Source organism: Syngnathus scovelli, chromosome 12 (genome assembly GCF_024217435.2).
Source record: "Syngnathus scovelli strain Florida chromosome 12, RoL_Ssco_1.2, whole genome shotgun sequence".
Taxonomy (NCBI): domain Eukaryota; kingdom Metazoa; phylum Chordata; class Actinopteri; order Syngnathiformes; family Syngnathidae; genus Syngnathus; species Syngnathus scovelli.
In genome coordinates, this window is record NC_090858.1 from 8,824,175 (window position 1) to 8,845,330 (window position 21,156).

The following is a 21,156-nucleotide window of genomic DNA, read 5'->3' on the forward strand; positions in this document are numbered from 1 at the left end:
TTTCTGTTAAATTCATGCCATAGTGCCTCAGATCTGATACATGGGATTTCAAACTGGGTTCTCTTCCCACATTCCACCAAATGGCATGATGAAGTCTGCCCATAGCTGTTTTTCTTTTGTCTTAGGTGGCCTACAATTGTTGGAATTAAAAAAATGAATCAAATATCTTAAAGCCCATATAAAACTGCATGCATTTAATTGAATGCACTTGAATGCACCGAATGGTTGTGTCCAGTCCTTTAATTCAAAGAGGCTTTTGTGTATGCTGTAATGAGTAGCCTGCAAAGCTTGCAAAAAAAAGTTATGTATGATTTTCATGTTGTCAAACATTTAGGATGTGCTAAGAAGTGATCACTGTAAGTTTATTCATCCATCCATCAATCAGCTGTTGGTAAATTGTTGGATTATAAACCTTTTGAAGGATTGTACATTTAATTATACAAAGCATTTTAATCTACTTTATGTATGAAATTCACTAGATAAATAAAGCAGCCTTGCTTGCCATACAAATTTTAATATCTAATTTGTTCATGTTTGATGAGCGAATGTGTTTGGACATTTTATTGCAGTTCAGCTCATGTTATATTCTAGAACAAATGCTATTTCGAGTCCAATAAGGCTCATGCCCCACAGAGTTTCCCAACATCAATGTTGGCTTCTTTTATTTGCAATGACACATCCATTATTTGATGAAACCCACAAATGATTTGTGTTGTCAATTCTAATTGAGAAACAAAGGCTATGTACAGAATAGCGGTGTTTCACTTGCTCACGTTGCCTACACCCACATCTCATTCATTCTGAACACGACACTTGGTATACTGGCTGCTGCTCAAGCAACTTCCGCTGTTCAGTATTCCCACACTGGGCAGATGGACAAGCCTACTCACATGCTGAAAAAAAGTGGATCAAAAAAGGCCTTACATCCTCTACCATGTTGTTACATTTCCGTAGTAGAAAGAAAACACTTGAGGGTGGATGATGCCAACTAACCCAATTTACCACCAAACAAGTACTTCTAATTCCTGATTAAAGTGGTAGCTGAGTATGTCACATATTAATTATGTGATGGACTAATGATTCATATTTTTTGACAGTGTGATTTTCTGTACTGGTGGAAAGACAGCACACAAACTATCACCAAGAAGCAAGAGGAAATGTTTGGCTATAGTTAAGTGCACTGTGTTGGAATATACTGTACTAATATGTAAAGTTAACATGCAAACCCAAACAGATTACTGTTTATCTACATGAATCTCCCATTGCTTTGTGTGAGAAAAATCCTCACCCTGCCACCTACACAGTTGTGAAATAACGAAATGGGCAGGGCAGGCCAGGGCAGGGCAGGGCAGGGCAGGGCAGGGCAGGGCAGGGCAGGGCAGGAGGTGAGCAAAATCTTCTAGTAAATGGCAAGCCTTTTTAACATTGAGAATTTGTGTTGCAGGTGGGTGGTATAGGCAAAATTAAATTAGAGATATCTGTAACTATTAATATGACAAGTCAAAGGTATCTTAAACTCTAGATTGTCGTGGGGAGAAATTATGTTTTTAATTTATTCTAACTGGGCACAACTACATAAAGAGCTAATATGTTATTTTGACAGATAATGTATTTTGAATTAAAATTCCAACTGTTCAAAAATGGAATTACAAGTAATCTATAGATTTTTTGATATCTTCAATGTTAAATTGGGAAATTCGACTTAGCTTTACTTCTTCGATTTATTTATTTATTTATTCACTTATTTATGTGTATTTATTTCGAAAGTATAATTAACTTCACTTGACCGGAGGGAGCTTGCCCTACCTGGGGGAGAAACGGAACTTGTGACGTCACACGGACATTGTCTCCTACAGTCACTTGCTGTCTTCAAGTACAGTTGGAAACACAGTAATTCTTAAACTTACATCCATTCCTTTTTCAATTCAACTTAAAGATTCTGTTTGCATGTAGCATTCATAAATACTACAAAGGATGATATGTTATATACATTTTGTAAAGTGATGAGCATGCTCAATTTCAGTTTTCTTCCGCCCACCCGCAGTGAGTAGCGTTAACACCGCGATGTCTTTGAACGTCACTGAAACGGCAGCAGGTTTCACAGAAAGGGAAGAGAATAAACATTGCAGCCTTGCCCGGATACAAACCCCTTTCTTTAGTTTACAGGAGCTGCGTTTGTGGTAGCATCCCACAATTTGAAGATGCTCCAGTCCGTTGCTAGTAGTTCGTGCATGCAGATCATCCAGACCAACAAATCGACGTGGTATTTTGTGTTTCTGGTGCTGGGCTACATCCTTTATCTGATCTTCGGGGCCATCGTCTTTTCGTCCGTCGAGCTGCCATACGAAGCCGCCCTGCGGAAGGACCTGATGGAAACGAAAGCGAATTTCCTCCGGGACCACGAGTGCATCACGGAGGAGAGCCTGGAGCGCTTTGTCAAGGAAGCGCTCGACGCGAGCAATTACGGCGTGTCCATCCTCAACAACACCACTAACTGGAACTGGGACTTCACCTCTGCGCTCTTTTTTGCCAGCACCGTGCTCTCCACCACAGGTGAGCTGGCTCTCACAAAGAACATTAGACTACTTCATGCAATTATTATTATTATTATTATTATTATTATTATTATTATTATTATTATTTATTATTATTATTATATGCTGTTTATTTGTAACTTTGCCCAACTGCTACATGGGATATAGAAAATTACCCTACTTTTAAAAAACAAATCTTGATAATAATTGTGGTAAATCAAACACACAATACACTCCTCAGTTTAATTCATTCGTGCATGGCACTAGTTATTAGGCCTTCGGTGCCTGGAGGCCTCATTAGCCTCACTAAAAACTGGCACTGGCATATTTCACAGTTCCACAGGTCACTGACTGGTGTGAAAACACACATTGGCTTATCAACCAGTGCTTATATAATTATCTTTTTATTATACCAGCACACGATATTACATACTACATCAGGTCATCTGGATGATCTATTGCCATCAGCATAGCTGAGATGTGCCACAGGCACATGAGAATTGGTGTGCAATTATTGTTTTTTGTATGTTTAAAGTATTTATTTACATATGTTACTCATACTAACACCTAGTATGTCAGCACCTAAAGTGTCACCCCTCAGTGTGTATGTCATAATTTCCCTTTCCCGACACCCCACATCTTTCCAACATGTGCAAAAGTACAAGATCTGTTGTTTTATTTTATATTTTGCGATATTTCCGGTTGTGTTTTTGTCCTTGAAACCCTAAAATCTTAAAATATATAGTCAAGTTTGTTATCAGCTGTCAAGTTGGTGGGTATCAACTGTCAAGTTGTTTCTCAACTGTCAAATTGGTGGTTATCAACCGTCAAGTTGTCTCTCAACTGTCAATTTATATATAAGTATGAATAAAAACATAAAAATATGCATATATCCATACAGTCTTTGCACAATAACAAAACATACAAATGCAATGAGAAGAAAAAGTGTAGCAATAAGAACAAGTGTAACTTAATAATTAACCATGAATAGTTTGCTCCAGTGCAACTTCTTTTCTTATGAAACAAAACATCTCTCTTTATTCAGTCAAACGATAACATTTGTTAAAGTAAACCCTTTATACAAACAGTGATGTTGTTTGTCTTGAGGCAATAAGACAGTTTTGCTGTCACCCAGTGACTAAAAAAAAAAAAAATGCATACATATGCATTGAGACTACCTGAGGGAACTTTAGTCCGACAACATGGCAGCAGCAGTTATCTAGAAGGTTTCAACATACAAATTGTACGCAGCTTGTGTTTAAGTCCTTGACCGTACTGTGTGCTTGCTGGTAAAACACACCCATTTAGCAGAGTCTATCCATCAAATATAGCTGACATTACATAACAGGGAAGGTTTAAACTATTAAACATGAAGAAGACTCAAAAGTGTGGTGTAAAAGATGTGAAAAAACAAAAGAGTGGGGCATGGTAACACACACGAGATTATATATTATATTATAATATGCAAAATTGTAATATTCATACTTTAATCATGGTACACCGCAGTTTATTTCATTTTGTGTGTTTCCTTCAAGTCTTCTTTAGTTTATGATGAAACTATCTTTTAAAGGGTCAAAGGACTTTTCATTCACCTGCGTGTAACACGTAGGCTCTTTGTTTACACAATTACAGTCATTTTGGTCGCAAAACAGGTGTTAAAAAATGATGGGGATTGTATCTTTGTGTTAGTGTTGAAAATGGAAGTCTTCTATGTTTAGTCAGGCAAATATTGTGTAGAATTTGTCTGAATATTGTGACAAATCTAATTTTCATAAGCATTGTCTTGCTTTTGCCCTTAGGTTATGGTCACACAGCCCCACTGTCAGAGGGTGGCAAGACTTTCTGCATTATCTACTCTGCGTTCGGCATACCGTTCACCCTCCTCTTCCTCACCGCCGTGGTGCAAAGGATCATGGTTTACAGCACAAGGAAACCTATTTCGTACATCCACATACGCTGGGGCGTGTCCAAACCTCTGGTGGCCATCATCCACTCTTGTCTTCTGGCTTTTTTGGCCATCACTTGCATCTTCCTCATCCCCGCGGCCATCTTCTCGGCACTGGAGGAAAACTGGAACTTCTTGGAGTCGTTCTACTTCTGCTTTATCTCGCTCAGCACCATCGGATTGGGCGATTATGTGCCAGGAGAGGCGGCTAACCAGAAGTTCAGGGAGCTCTACAAACTTGGAATCACTTGTAAGTAGTAGGCCAACTATATAAAATATCAATGTCCATTTTATGTTTATCTACTTGCATTGCAAATATCGTGAGCACGGTACCTGTGGTTTGCAGTGGTATACAACCAATCATATTGACATAGTCCATTTAACGTAATGCCTCTGTCAGTTAAAACTCAACATTACCATCTCCGTGTGCAAATGTTTGATACAACTCTTGTATTCGATTAGTGTATCTTGTAAGTCTTTGCAAGCACCAAAATGAGGTCAACACATACGTATCTCATAGTAATATCACACACCTCCCATGACAAGAAAAGGATGTTACTTTTGGTTCTGGAACAGTTCTCACTTCCTTTAAGCTGTTTCATTAGTCTATGGCTTAAGAAATATTTTCTTTACTTCTTTTAAATATCTCATTAGATTACAAATGGAGGAATGGAAAGGATCTCTGATTAAAAGGATTCAATGTGTTGCTTTTCAACCACAGAACTGAACCCACAAAGTTATTGTAGCATGGTATATTTAATAAATTTCTACCCTGAAATTCGTTATAGTATGTATGTTACGATACCTGTTTACAAGAGTCATTAGTTTCAAGATAGGAATTCTGAATTTTTTATGTAGTAAATAATCAACTTGAATGTGTTCAATGATCATTTTTCATTATAACCTTGGAGCATCCATTTCCACCCACATTACAAATACGGTTAAGTGCTGTATAAAGGGCTATTTTTCTACAAAAGATAAGTTTCACCGTATATTGATCACCCTTATATGTTACATGCATCCTTTTGAAATAATCCTCTATGAAAGGAAAGAAAAGAAAGCATCGAGAATTCGCCAGTGTGGGTGACATTTGTGTGCGTCATTCGGTCATTCAGCTTGAAGGATGCACAGTAAATTTATGTATGTTGTGACATCAGCGCCATGTACAAAACGTCCAGTGTATTTTTAGAGCTGACTTCACAAATAGGCTGAAAGCTAGCAGATGATTTGGATTTACAGGGTTGTGCAAAGATATCAGGCTCCAGTTATTCGAATAGTTAATCTTATTTTCACTTGTAATTTGATAACCATAGTTTTTCTTGTACTCATCACAAATTAATAATAAAAAAAAGAGAGAATTGTGGAGGAACATCACCCCCTTGTGTCAAAATCTATAAACAACAAGGTTTGTGATCATTGTTTTGTTCATTGATCATTGTTCAAATTCACACAAATGATGAATTTTATGTGGTTTGAAAACTTACCTTTTCTCGCCTCTGTTTTAGTCTACTTGATCATGGGCCTGATCATCATGCTTGTGGTCCTGGAGACTTTCTGCGAGCTGCAGCAGCTGAAGCAACTGAGGAAGATGTTTTACCTGAAAAAGGAAAAGACGCGAGACCGCCTGGCCATCCTGGAGCACGACCACCTTTCCTTCAACTCTGTGGAGGACAGTGCACAAAGCGACGACAAGGCCCGCATGTTCGTTAGTGTCTCAAGTCTGTCCTCTCATAGCGGCGACTTCATGATCCAGTAGTGGTATGGTGATAGACTAAGACAATTTCAATTCATAATACAACTTTGCTGTAGTTCTTGCTCATGGGAGCAAAGCTTCATTATGAGCCGCCCGTTCGTTAAATTATTTGTTGAAATGTCTTAGGAAGACTTGTTTTTCAATTAACATAACATTCAGGAGAATTTATCAGTTGCTTCTAGGCTTTTGAGAATTAAGATGCACATGGCTAATTTCAGAAAAAAATATGGTGAACATGTTGTTCATTGACAGTTGCTCTATAAGACTTGTATTGACTTCCACTGCCTCTAATGGGAAGAGAGCAATGTGTCAAGATGGTTAATGTCCCAATAGTTTAAGTGGCCTCATTTTAGTTTGCAAATCCGTACTAAGAAATTGACAGACACCTTTAAAATTTTTATTTAAGAATAGTGGTTCTATATGTGAGTGCTGCTTCAATCTTTAATGAAGGTGTAAAGTTTCCCTGCTTGCCCTCCATGTCATTCATGGATGTATGAGTTACAATCATGTTCTTGCGATTATTTACGTTGACCCTGTGTGTTTGTACACACTTTAATTTATTGCCTCGTCTCATATCATATCATGTGCGCACAATTTAGAGGAAAAGGATGTGAGATTCACCTCTAAGTGTACTTTTGCACATGTACCGTACACGAACCAGCCAAAATGGCAGATGTGGTTCTAAATATCGCAGCTGTATTGTGAAAGAAGTTAAACAGGCAGCAGCCGTAAAGTTAGTCAAGTTATACTCGACAAAAACAACCGAGTGTATTTTTAAAGGGATGACTAGCCAGAAGTAAAATGCTTTGGCAAACATATTGATATTTTAATCAATGTGTTATGACTACCTTTTGCAAAGCTATACATGCTATCAGATATACTGTACATGATGTTGTTTACAACTCAGCTATCGTAGCTCAGCTGACTAAGCGCAGTAGGGTCACGCTGACAGTCAAGCGTATGTGATAACGACAGTTTTCCCATCTTGAAGTTACAAATGTAATTGATACATTGCAGGAAATTTCATTTATTTGTGAACTGTTTTTATATGTCAGCGGGGGAGGGGGAAAGTCCTCAGATGTTGTTGTCATTATTGCTGTAAGATATTTCACTGGTCAGTTAAGTATATACATGGATGGATTCAATTTACTGATGCTGATGGCACAAGTCATCAGCAAATGTGATATTGAGTCCATAATGTGAATTGAAAACATTTCATTTTAAGGGAAAATTACTTGATTGATGTTTCAAATAAAGTGCTGTTTTGTAACTGTATGTTTTTTATTTTATTTTTTTATGTGTTTCATAACTTGCTTAAGATGCAATTAAACTTTTCAAGCTGTAACAGATGTACTGTTTGTAGCACAAAGCCAATGGTTAAAATGGTGCAAGGTTGAAACTGAAATAAGGTCAATCGAAAAGCAAAGACGTGCAGGCTTTTAGGTCACTTTTCAAAATGATGGTGTTACTTTAATACATTCTTTTTATGAGTTGTCTCATGAAAACACATTTTCTCATTGTTAGCAGCCGCTTTACTTTTAAGTATTGCAAAAGGGAATTACATTTAGAGCTGAGCAAGAGGCTAACATTTTTAACAAAGTGAGTGTAAAATAAATTTTCCCTGCAGACTAATTAAATGAGTCATTTTTTGCAAAGCAAGCAAACAAATTAGGTGCTGAAAGACAGGTTTGATATTTGTACTTTAACGAGCTATGAAAAATCAGCTCTACTTTTGGTTTTTAATATTCTAATCTGTCTTTTTATTTTATGTTTATGGCCCCAGGTGACAGGACTCACATCATCCAAAAAGAGATGGCAATGTTTTGGCATAATGTTTAAAGGTTAGTGTATTATTTGCGATATCAATGGTGCAATTCCAGGCCTCGCTCGCTGTACAGCAACTGACGTCAAATGACTAATGATGAGCCTCTGGCAAAGTATTTATTGCACATCATGAGAACACAATTGCCCGAGGATGTGCACTAATTGGAAATAACTGTGTGCAACATTCAGACGCAGCAGTATAAATAAAAAATGCGTCTGTTCATTTGCATAATGCTGTCATGAGAAATGATAAATAATCTCATTAGAAGATTTCTATGGTAGATCACACAATATGCCACAATTATTTATTAATTGCTTTTGCAAAGCTTGTAATGAATTGACGGGACTGTATTATTAAGTACGGAGCAGAAACACCTTATGGTTGTGCCTCTAGGAGGCGACATTCTCTCCTGCATGTTAAAAGTGCTTGTTTATCTCTCATGGGTTGACACGTTATCCCTTTAAAAATCATTTTAATCAATTAAAACACTCCCTTCTGTTTTGGAATTTGTGAGAGTATCCAACACCCTTTCTATGTTATTGTTAGGTCATTTAGAATGATAGATATCTGACGCATACATTAAAGTTCTTAACCACTTTAAATTGTTTATGGGATTATTTGTTTCAGGAAAACACTCACTCTAAGACTGAGTATTGCCATTTTTCTTAAGGTAGTTTTTTTGTGATGCAGCATGACGAATTCTTGTTGGCAGCCATGATGTGTGCAGTTGTAGTAATTCCCTCTTTTAATCATATATAATTTAAAATGCCCAAAAGACTTGTAAATAAACAGTCACTCTCACTATATGCTACGTAGAGCAGAACTCAAACTAGCCCCTGAAGGCTTGGCTGTACTGTACGTGCTGGGTTGAACCGAACCCTCTGCTGCTTTTTGTCATGAATATTGCTGTTTGATCTTCGTGCCTCTTTTATATGCACTCAGAGAACCAACCACCTGAGTGAGCACTGGCTGTGAACATTAAAAGAATTCAGCTCATAGATCTTCCATAAAGTTTCATCTATGAAAGCCTGAACCTAAAATTAGTGATGATTTAATTGCACTTTTCCATAACGGTTGAAACTATGTTTCTCCAGAGTGTTGCTTGTATCGCACAACCAGGTGGTTACACGATTGCCACACACACAGCTGTAACTCCTCGAATGCCCACGACCCCCTTAGGCGTGAGAGGTCACCGCGGACATGGCACGTATCCTATATAGGCTGTTAGAATGCTTTCTGATGCTTAAGCAACTCTATTTATATTCAGTCACACATTCTGGGATGATGGAAATACAAAAGAAGCCTCAAGCAGAAAGGTTTGCATCGCCAACGCTCTCATTTCTCAGCTTTTGCCACCGCTGCAAAAAAAAAAAAAAGATGTAATATGCTAAGGTTAAGAGAGTCTCGATGTACGTGGGTTTATGTAAATGTGTAATGAATTTATGAATTCATCTACGGATCAGTTATGCGTTGTTGGTCTTGGAAGCTGTCCCAGACAAAAAAAGAGACACAGTAGCTCTTTCAAATAAAATCCTGATAGTCTCTGCCATTCCTGGCCACTAGTTGAGGAAATAAAGTAGGCAACATTGATTTGCAATCAATGGCCTTTTACACAAACTGTAAAAGTTATTTCTACAAACATGGAATAATGTGCACAATATGCAGTATGGGGGGAAAAAAAATCAGTTGTCCACACAAAATGCATCATATATGCAAAGACAATCACTCACACGAAGACAGTGGCCCAGTTAAACCTCAGTTGAATGTGTTAGACAAACTGACAGGACTGGAGGGAAGGAGGAAAAAATGGAAAGAGGAGGGTGGATGGTGATTGGCTGCCGCAGACATACTGTAGGCGGTTGTCTCTCTACAATGTCGATGCAGTGAGAACATCATAATGGCTCGTCGCCAGTCACATTCGATTGTCAAGAGCAGATCCAGGATTGTCCGTCAAGCTGGAACTGATGGATAAAGTCCAGAACAACAAATGATTTTCATCTTGCTTCTGTCCTGAAAGCAATAATGTGTAAAATATTGATGACATTAAAATAAAGTGGCCTTGTGCTGTATATTTGACACGAAATCTTTTTTCTCCTCCTTACCAAGTGTTTACACCCTACAAGCAAAGGTATTTGCCCATGCATATTCAAAAGAAAGCAAGAGCTTAATTGTCTCAAGAGGTGAACGTCAGACAACCTTAAGGGCACCGAAGCTGAGCCTCACATCACCACCGAGCCAATTAAAGATTTTGAGGAAAACGGGGAAATAAATTACACAGCGTACTTTTTAACAAGAACAGAGCACTTTGTCTCGGGGACAAACAGAACAATGTTGAGAGGTGGTTTCTACTTTTCCATGAATCTAAATGGAGGAGCTTGATTATTAAACAGTGTGACAAAGAAAGCGCTGAAGACATTTGCAAGCTTTTAATCGTATATTTGGACCTGTCAGCAAAACTAAAATGGGAATGTCTAATATTGGAAACGAGGCCAGTAAAGAAGATAAGACGCTAGTCCACAGGTGTCAAACTCAAGGCCCAGGGGCCAGATACGGCCCGCCACATCATTTTATTTTACTAGAATTGCAAATTGTCTTCACTTTTAATAATGTCTTTTTTTTTTTAATATTTGATCAGTTTTTACTCGTCTGATGTGAAAACGAGCTATTTGTCAGTTTGTTTTGTTGCTTTTACTGTACATAATATGAGGTGCTAATACATTTATTTGGATTGACAGTCATAATGACCCTCCGAAAGAAGCTATGAGTACAATGCGGCCCGCGAAAAAAAATGAGTTTGACACCCCTGCGCCAGTCGATGTGCCCCAGCAAGGCTTCTTGCTAAGTCCACCATGAACCAGCATCAGCAGGCCTCCTCATCCATGGAGATTGTGCTTGTTTCTCCCCAGCTGTGTGTCAACCTTACCAATAATGGCAGATGAATAACAAACACAGCCTCTAGAAATCTCACAGCCTCTTGGGACCCCACCCCCCAAAAGACTTTGTGACAAACACAAGAAAACCTAATAGGGATGCTCCTATTGGTTTATGCAAATGTCAAGAGTCAAACACTATTAGAAATCTAATGTGCACAATGCGTGAGCCCTTAGGCGCACGGCGTACTGTAGGCAATGGGGGTATTTTTAGTGGCTCCCAGTACCACTACTCCTCCTCTATGCACCAATCAGAAGCTGCTTGTCACTGTTTCCATGCTGAGACATGTTTAAATATTGATAGGGAGAAATGCGAGACCCTAGTTTAAGTTGTAGCAAACTGGATGCCAGGGGATTAAAGAAATACTGAGAATGCCTATTGGTGATCATGCGGCTTTTGTTGTAGTTCTCTGACGAACATGTGTTTGTGAGTTTTTGAGGGCACGGAGGAAATCATTTTTGTCTTGAAAATGACACAGTTTAGCACCATGAATATTACATATCACTATGTTAACAAAACAATTGGTGAACTTGAAGAAAAAAGCAACAAGTGGATTTCCAAATGTGCAACATGACCAAGAAAGAAAGTCTGTCTGTTTATCTGTAGCTGTAATTTTACTTATGAAGGTTGATAGTCAATCAATAATTATTTGTTTGTTGCTGATGCGGATTTACAGTTGACCAGGCAGTAAAACAGAGAACAGCATTTTTCCCGGTCTGGTGTTTTATGTACTGAATATGTCTGTCATATAAAACTGCCACTGGACTGCAGTAAAAAAACAGTGATTGATGGGCCCGTCTAAATTTTTTTAAATTTTTAATGTTTTCTACGATGAAATGTGAAAAAATAAATCATATCCTCAGAGCACCTTAAAGTAAAAGTTAACAGCTACAAAGAGTTTTCCCTCTGTCACTATTAAAACAGAATTGGGCAATAAAATTAATAGGAGTGACTCTGACTCGTTTCACAATCAAAGGTAGAAGTCTGAAATTTAATTATACTTTAGAGATTCATTTGGAGATATTTGCCAGTCATCATTATTTATTTTGGTTTGGTAATGAAAAATGAATCAGAATATACAACCGTTTACATCGGCAACTCAATATAGTGTGGGGACAGTTTCAAGACCCCAGGTTTAACACTTTCTGGGTGAAAAAAAACCCATAAAAATCTTTATTACTCTTGTATATCATCAAATGCCTTTATAGAGGTTTTCAATAACATATCCTAAATGTTCCTTAGATCAGCAAACAATTATTGCTGTTATTTTTGACTGTAGATAAAATAAATAAATATTAAGAGAATGCATGGATAGTTGTGGGTACACAAGCATAATACAATTAGATCAATAAAAATAGCTGTATCAGGAAAAGCTGGAATGGAAAAGAAGGATCGTAAATGTTCCATCACTTATCCGAGGGAGGACTCCACATATCCCAAAATTTAATTGTGCCCATGACGTCTATAGATGGCGCTGTTGCAGTGCTCACGTCGCTTGACAGCGAGCATGTTCGAAAAGTAAAAGTGATCAGGGAGGCATATGTTTGCGGGTACCAAGCGGCGGCTGCAGCATGTTACTTCTCTTAATCCCTCTCCGCTGTTGACCGTGACAGCCCCGTGCAGTGGCCCCAAAATGTACGGGGATGGGGAGGGCACCGTGTGGGACCGGGTCGGGCGGCCCCATCGGGACTGTATGTGCTATCTTGGACCTCCGACAAACTTGATGCCGCTGTAAGCATATTTGTTTACCTTCTTTCTCGTGCATGACGCTCGATTGATTGGCTGTGATTGAATGGACCTGTTGCACGAGAGATGTACATTCTAGATTATTTTCAATACAGCTGTTAAAAATAGCAAATGATGAAATAACAGAATATTCAACTCCATCTGCTTTGTCATTTCATTTTTTTAAATCAAGAGTATATGTGACTATTTTTTATCAGTATGTGCCATCATATAAAAAATTAACTCATTTTACATTAAATGGGGCTTATTTACAATTTTTATATCAATGAGACTTTAGCATGTGTTTATATAGTTGAATGGATTAGTGCGTCTGTCCTATAAAAGCAAAACAACTCCAGTGGTGTTTTTCTATACTGTAATGTTGCATAACAGCAAGGGATTCACTCTTTTATGAAACATAGGATGCTTTTCAGTTTAATTGGTGCAATATCTTGACCATTTTAGAGTATTATTGCGTTGGTGTTATGCTGCCTACTGGAAATAAAACCAATGTCACTTCTTCTTAAAAGCCAATTACATACATAAGCTACTGTGTGCAGTCTCAAATGACTGACCTCCATTATGTATGCTCGTATAGCCAGGAGCCGTCACAAATATTTTATCTGCCTCTTTGCAAATCACTTGTGATTTTCTATAAGCCTCGAAAGCCATAGTAGGTCGATTGTAATGCTTGCAAGTTGCAACACCCGTCACTAGCACTTAATGTCTTTCACACAATGGCTGAGCTGAGGCAGGACTAGTGAAGGATGATGATTTCTGTACTGTACATGAGAGGAGATGCGGGGGCCTTTTTTTGGTGCACCATACTAAGCTCCACTTACCAGAGACAGATCTGATCTCATCAAGAACTAGCCCAAATATACAGGATCCCTTTCTCTTTTTCTCTTTGTCTCGCACTGTCAACGTTACTACCTCCAACCTTTTGCTTCCTTCTCTTGCCAGCGGGATGCGCAAGTCGCCCGAAGTGAGCCCCAGAAGGCTTTCGGACATCAGCCCTCAGCTAAGACAGCTCAAGTACCTTGTGGTGGACGAGGCCATCAAAGAAGACCTCAAGTCTTCCCGCTCAGTGGAGGACATCAACAGTGCATCCATAGAAGAGCGAATACTGCGTATCACTGGATATTATGGCTACCAGCCTTGGAATGCCAGCTACAAAAGTGAGTTCAATAGTGTTGGAACATTGCATGTGCACCAAGTGGTTGCAAACAAGAACTATAAAGTAGTTTGGGAGGGAATGCAGTTTAAGTTTACATAATGTGATTAAACGCATTTCACTATGTATATTGTATATTAGAAAGTACATTTATTAAAATTAAATGTGTTTAAGGACAGAAAAAGGCATTGCCCTGACCAATTTGTTTAGATATGCTTCATATAAAATGACTGTATTCGTGAATAATTAAGTAGCACATTAATGTTTTTATTCAGATAATGTATGTTGACTGACTCGCAGTGGTTGTTGCAAGAACAATTAGACTAATGAAGTCAAATCCTTCCGTTCAACTCATCCTTTAAAAGTTGTTTTTAAAGCATCATTATCGCTAAAGTTGGGGCAGCTAGCAGAGCGAGCTTCACTGAAGCTTGAGGCATCAGACAATCGAAACCTTGCTTTGAGCAGTAAATTCTTTGAAGAGTTGTTTTTTAACATAGCTTTTATCCTCTCTCTCGCTTTTAATCTCTGCATCACTTCAGGAGATTTGCATCATTTTGGGGGGCTTAGCACTTAACCCTTTAGGTCTGGCTGGATGTTCCATCATTAAAACACTCCCCATGGAACTGCTATTAAAGCTGAGCCATTTAAAAGAGAACATCTCTATAGGCTGTTTTATGTCATTTATCACAGTTAATTAGAACAATTGTGTGGAAAAGACGCTCACTGTTTAAAGTTTACATTTTTGTCCAACGACAAAAACATCTTAAGATCCACATCCTACAAAACACACAAAATTGTTAATGTATTGAGAGACAGTTTGGAAGGTAATTTGGCCAATGTGGGTGGTACTTGTATTTTATTCCATTAACCGCCAACCCACTGGCGCTAACTGGCAAAGCAAAACGAAATGACTTATGTGACACTGCACAATCAAGCAAACTCTCTCTCACTGGCATGCAGGTTTAAACCACCAAAGTACATTGCTGCCTCCACAAAAGCACCAAATGTCACCTAAACCTGCTGCTCATTTTTTAAAATGCCACTTTGCCTAAAGTAGAAACTCTCCAACTAATTTTACTCTCGTGGACCAGTATAAGAGGTTGATTTAAACAGAAATGCAGCCAGTGGATCAACAAGTTCTTATTCCATCAACAACTTGCATTGATGCACCGGGCAGCAAAACACCTCCGCTCTGTTTGTTGTGTCTGTTGGGTTTGATGTCAAAGAAAAGGTCATAGACAAAATGTTATTCTAGTTTTTTTTTGTCCCCCCCCCAAAAATAGTTTTTGTTAACTCAAACAAGGGGGAAAGGTGACGTAAACATACCAAAATGGCATCAAAATGGCTTCAATTACAGAAGCTCCACTTGGCACATCATTGCTCATTTGATGTAGAGAAAACATTGCTGTAAATCATCAAGTGACAAATAAATATAATTATGCAATTTCAGCTTCAGGTAATTTTGTTAGTAAAACTAATGTTTATCCCCCAACTCGTGGAGCTGTCTGATACGAGGCAGGCACTTTAAATTTCACATGATTTATGCCCCGTTGTCGTCTCTAGCTGATCATGGCTCGGAGACCTCTGGACCAGCAGTTCCCAACCTTTTTGCGCCACGGACCGGTTACATGTCAGACAATATTTTCACGGACCGACCTTTAGATAAATATATAAATAATAAATTTATAATAAACACATAAAAATAAAACTCATCATTAAGTATCTGCTCCGTAGCTTTGTGGGCTCGACTGGGGAAACATGTTACGTGAGCGGGACGAGCGTCTTGACCTGCAAAAAAAAAAATATTGTTATGGCTACTCTTGTATTCCAAAAATTGTCTCCTCAAAAATAAAAGAGTAGCTTGTAAGGAGGAGGTCTTAAACCCACTAAACCAACTCACGGAGATAGTTTACATTAAACATAAATCTCCGGGTTGACTTTCATACAAGAAAAATAAAACAATAAAACATAATCTAGTAATGATTTTAGTGGTTGAAAAAACTGCATCACTACTCCTTCTTCAAAACCAAGAAACACCCAAAAAAAAAACCCCACTCCTGTCCTAACTCCCTCATTATAGGCAGGAGGTGGCTGCAAAGGAGGAGGAGACCTGACTGGCACTGGAACTATCTGGCTTCACGTATAGAACAGAAATAATTCATAGGCCAGACCACAAAAAATATTGATATTAATACAATCAATATAAGAAATTAAATAGGCTCCAACAATTATTGTTTTTTTTCTGTGCGGCTTGGTACTAAATGTCCCGCGAACCGGTACCGGTCCGCGGCTCGGTGGTTGGGGACCTCTGCTCTAGACCATTGAAACTAAAATTGCTTTCTGCAGCGACCAAACTTTGTGTGTGCCAAAATTGTCGGTATGCTAATGCTTGGGGACATTTACATTAGAAATACGAAGCAGGGGACTATAAACTAGACTTGTATGAAAATCAACTTGGTGGAATAGGCTGTACTTGTTGCTATGGTAACCAGATTACGCACACGACTGAAAAAAACGATGCCATTGTTTTCCCCTAACCTGCAGATTGAGGCTCATTTTCAATGGACATGGAGTATGCATTTTTGAAACGTCATGCTCCAGCTTCCCTATGCCTGAAAAAGATATGCAGTGTAGAAAATGGATAGTTTCTCCCTTATTGCGTCAAGGCGTCTCTCCAGGTGTGCACACTGAGAAATGAAACTTATTTTTTCCCAATATAATTTACTTTAACAAAGATAGCATCTCCCTTGGGTACAAAAGTTGAGGTTTGTGAGGCATGAAATGAAATGAAATGAAATGAAATGTTGCCTTATATTTTCAGCTGTGCTTTTGGTGGCGATGAGACCCAAGGTGCAGGAACAGGTTGGAGAGTTTGGATAGTCATTTACACCTGTCATGACAGTCTCACAAGGTGGGACTGGTGATTTGAACATGTTCTAATAATTCGTATAATATGTTAGCATTCAGGAAGCGGAGACTATGCTTGCTTTAAATACACCAGGTTTTATTTTTTTTAAGGTTTAGGTTGACAATAACCTTCAGTTGAGTGTGGCAATAAAGAGTTTGAAGCCTCTTTTTGGAAGACGGTTTACTAAGTATGCCAATATGCTGCTTGTTGTGATGTGAGTCACCTGCTACCATACAGTGATTTTATTTCAACTTAGTGCAGTTTATGTCTCAAAAAGTTGAGTTACTTGTATCTTAAGGCATCACTATAGTAGTTTATTTACACATCACATATTGCTGCAAACCAGATAAGAAAAAAAGAGAACTGTTTTGTGGCACCTATGATACTCCATATACTAACAGCACTGTAAATGACACAAAGAATTACATCATCTTAACTTTTCATAAAAAATTCTATTAACTTGTGTAAGCCGATTCTATGCGCTTGTTGAATGAGAAATAATCATCAATTTGGTAGCCGATGTTCCCTTTTCTCACACTTTTTCTTTGCTGCCATCCACAATCTGTACCCACAGCGCAAGCATGCGGAAAGGCATCCTGGGAAATGCTGTCAATCATAAAGCTGAAACAGAAGGAAAAAGGGCCAATTAATACAGGAAGAGTAAAATTATGGTGGCCAGAAAAACACGAGAAAAAAATCTGTCGTGTTGATCATTTGTTACCATCAAGTAAAGAATGTGAAAGACCGATACTGTACAGTGAGCGCATTTAACAACCATTTTATTCTTTATTTCCCGAGTGATGCAAACCTGTCACTGTGTGCATCCGAGTGGAAGAGAAATCTTAGCGCTTAGTAGAAAAAAGTACTCACTCACATCATCCCCACGAACAGAGTCGCCATGACAGCATGCTCATACATCCATGTTCACACTGTTTTGCTCTAAACAGTCAATGAGAGAAACAAAAAAGCCCCCCTAATCAACATACAGTATTTGTTCTGTGGGCTTCCGTTCTTCTGCATACATATTTAAAACACTATTTCATGTTTTAGTGCTATGCTGCAGAATATACGGAAGATGCAGGCTGCACATTTGCATATTTAATATTGGATGCAAATGGTGTTGGGAAAGGAGTCATTTCTTTTTAAACTTGGGGTTATTTGTGTAATAACACATGACTGAATTAAGGTTTTTCTAGGACTGTAACCATTCAACAGCGAATAATTTTGCACTGGCTTCCAGTTTCAGTTTTGTTGTTGTTGTTTGAGGCAATCATACATTTATGAGTGTTTACTGTCATAACAGCCCACTCATGTGGCCCATGACAATGAAGGATACTTAACTGAACAAACCATCATTTCTAGTCATTTAGCAACATGACAGAATCCAAATATCTGACTAATATTAAACAGCTGTCTATGTGACGCATTGCAATTTTATACCAATGCATGTTCCACAAAATATACTGTACATCAGGGGTGTCAATTTTTTTTTTTTCACGGTCCGCATTGTAGTCATAGCTTCTTTCGGAGGGCCATTATGACTGTCAACCCAAATAAATGTATGACCACCTCATATTATATAGAGTAAAAGCTACAAAACAAACTGACAAATAACTCGTTTCCAAATCAGATGAGTAAAAACTGGTCAAATATTAAAAAATATATATATATTAAAAATGAAGACAATTTGCAATTCTAGTAATGACACACGAATTTGATGCACTATTTGTCTTTGCAGGCCACATAAAATGATGTGACGGGCCGTATCTGGACCCCGGGCCTTGAGTTTGACACCTGTGCTGTACATGCACGTAACCTTAACTGGCCAAATTATTGACGGTCAATTAAGCAGCCAACCTATATTATTATGCCCATTACAATGGAATCAATCAATTGAAGTGAAAAATGCACTTTTTATTGCCTGTCGAGGCAATAACATGCTTGGACTATGCCCTAAATGGACATTTCGTCCATCTCTGGTATACTCGAAGCACTTCCTGTTGCATAACAGGACATGCATAATATAGAGTGATGCATAGCAAATCATACACCAGTTCAGCTGATTTTTACTTTAAAGCTGAGAACTCGCTGGTGTTTATTTTAATGCCTCATCTTTGCTGTAGACGTGAGAGGGTGGAGGACTACTGGACAGAATTGGACGGTTTTTGATATTTCATTGGGAGAGATTGCATCTTTATGTTATGTGATATTTGAGTTACCCAATTTCATTCAAGGAAGAAAATTTGAAAATGCAACTGCCCTGACTGTTTTTTTACTACACCCTTTTCTACTGATAGAAATGCTGTTTCATGCCAGTCTAGTCCGGCAGACACCCTTTCACCTCTTTCATCGAGCGTTAATTAGGAGAGGCGACGTATGATCCCCACCCAGACGTAATTAATCTGCTGTGGTTACGCACAGCACATCGTGGTCATAAAAGAGCAGCAACCGGGGAACAAAGTAGGCAAAGTGTAAATGAGGTTGTGCCAGCAATTTTGACTCTGAACATGTTGATAAGAGAAGTTGCTTGGTAAGGATCTTGTGACTGCAAACTGTATTCGAGCTGGATTCTAGTCCATGTAAAATTAACACAAGTTTAGTGTAGATAAACAAGGAAAAGAGCCAACAATAGACAAGCATCAAATATATTACGTATAACCAATGACTGCACCTCCTCCAGCGTGTATGCTCTTATCAGTGGTGTTGCCAGAGGCTGACAGTAAATACATGGTGACTAATTCATATTTGTTTTTGCTCTAATACTTTGCCTTGCGGTGTAAATGGATGACACAAACAATATTTTAAAAACAAATTCATCTGAAAAGGTTGTGATGTTCACGCTCAGGTGGATGCTTCACTTCACTGGAGAGATCATTGTATGCTAAATGTATGCATGTACATATGATGATTGATTCCCTTTTATAAATTAATTTCACCTAAAAATATGCATACAACCAAATTATGATTACTAGTGTGTGCTATGGGAAATGATCTAATTTCACAAAGTTTGCCCACAGGCTATTATTTAATTACAAACATATACAGTATGTGTTCAGCTCGCTAAGCCAATGATGTAGTCAAAACAAAAGCTCTTCTATTGGTATGTCTTTGGTCTGTCATGTTTTTCCAATATAAAAGAAGTATTCTTTTTAAATGACATTTTAAATCGTGCATAAGATTATCAAAAGGAGAATAAGATTTGTGTCATCGCCATGGCAACCCAACTCACCAACCTCAGTAGTTTAATACCAGCCTGGACACACTCGAGATTTCTTAGCGCTAGCATCCAAATTAATGTTACAGCTCAGCATTCTGTATATACTGAATTTAGTTTTGGTTTAGTTATTTGAATGTCTATCAAGAGATGCCATTATATATGTATGATGTAATTTAAACACACTGTTGGTATTTATTTTAAAATATACACTATCTGCATTCACAGAGAATTTTTTTTGCTATGCTTGTCTTAATTATTTTGGCAATTAATTAGATTTCTTTTTAAATCATACACGGAAGAGAGAACTTTTACTGCATGAACTGTATCGAACATCAAGTAAGCTCGATGTCAGTCCATGGAGGCTAATTTGAGGGTTTACTCTTGCCCGGGGGGCAGTGAGGGGGAAAAATTGTTTGTGTTTGTTCACTTCCGTAGCTTTTCAAATTTTAGGCACTATTTGGTGGCAACAAACCGAAATAGGAGGAGCTATACACACAGCAGTGTATTGATTGGTCCAGAGAGAATCACAAAATAAGGAATGGTGCATTTGATATTTTCCCCTCTTCCATCAAACTTTTTTTTTTTCTCATTGTCATAAACAAAGCATGCCTAGAAAGACAACATGGTGGATGGCCTCCATTGTTGTCGTTTGTTTACTGACCTTTTTCTCTGTTCAATTTGGCAACACACTCCTGGGTGGAAACAGATTGGGATTTACTCTTCCAAACATTATTGTGTTGAGCTGAAGGAACATCATTTCATGAATGTGCTGGCAAGAAAATGAATGCAGCATTCGGAGTGTCATTGTTAGCAGTGACAGTGTGACCAGTTGTCCATTGGCATTAGGGAAAGCTCACAAGCGTATCAGATGATCTCACTCCTCACTGAATGGAGAACACTATCAAAAAGGGAACAGCAGAGTTTTCTCTCACTTCAATTATATGCGCCTTAGTGTAGTATGTTACAAAGTGAAGTTGCAAGTTCTTCATATTTTGATGGATTATTTTTCTTTTACATCAGTGCATTATTGGGTTTTGTTTTACACAGCAACTATGTAAGCCATTAGCTAAGTATGACTAAATATGTGTGGACCCCACCTCTGGCTCAGTCCATTAGGATAGGCTCCAGTTTACTGTACCCACAA

The 21,156-nt window shown here is 38.2% G+C and overlaps 2 protein-coding genes across 4 annotated transcripts in view; both read left to right on the plus strand.

Annotated features, from left to right (window-relative positions):
• The first annotated feature begins 2,056 nt into the window (after positions 1-2,056).
• Positions 2,057-7,577, plus strand: kcnk1b (potassium channel, subfamily K, member 1b). Its single transcript, XM_049736396.2, has 3 exons — positions 2,057-2,553; positions 4,334-4,729; positions 5,985-7,577. The coding sequence occupies exons 1-3, from the start codon at positions 2,202-2,204 to the stop codon at positions 6,233-6,235; spliced, it is 999 nt and encodes a 332-aa protein (XP_049592353.1). The 5' UTR covers positions 2,057-2,201; the 3' UTR covers positions 6,236-7,577.
• A 4,906-nt stretch (positions 7,578-12,483) lies between these two features.
• slc35f3b (solute carrier family 35 member F3b) overlaps positions 12,484-21,156 on the plus strand; it is a 32,838-nt gene continuing 24,165 nt past the window's right edge. For all 3 annotated transcript variants that reach the window (XR_007485134.1, XM_049736383.1, XM_049736384.1), the window contains exons 1-2: positions 12,484-12,719; positions 13,677-13,891. Coding sequence is in view for 2 of the 3 variants with exons in the window: in XM_049736383.1 (XP_049592340.1) it covers positions 12,529-12,719; positions 13,677-13,891 (406 nt within the window). In the remaining variant the exon portion in view is untranslated. The remainder of the gene's footprint in view (positions 12,720-13,676; positions 13,892-21,156) is intronic.

Bases quoted from the DNA above. Each gene is read 5' to 3' on its own strand.
- kcnk1b (XM_049736396.2), top strand. From the start codon at position 2,202: ATGCTCCAGTCCGTTGCTAGTAGTTCGTGCATGCAGATCATCCAGACC. The intron at 2,554-4,333 runs GTGAGCTGGCTC...TTTTGCCCTTAG, and splicing joins CACCGTGCTCTCCACCACAG to GTTATGGTCACACAGCCCCA. The intron at 4,730-5,984 runs GTAAGTAGTAGG...CCTCTGTTTTAG, and splicing joins CTACAAACTTGGAATCACTT to TCTACTTGATCATGGGCCTG.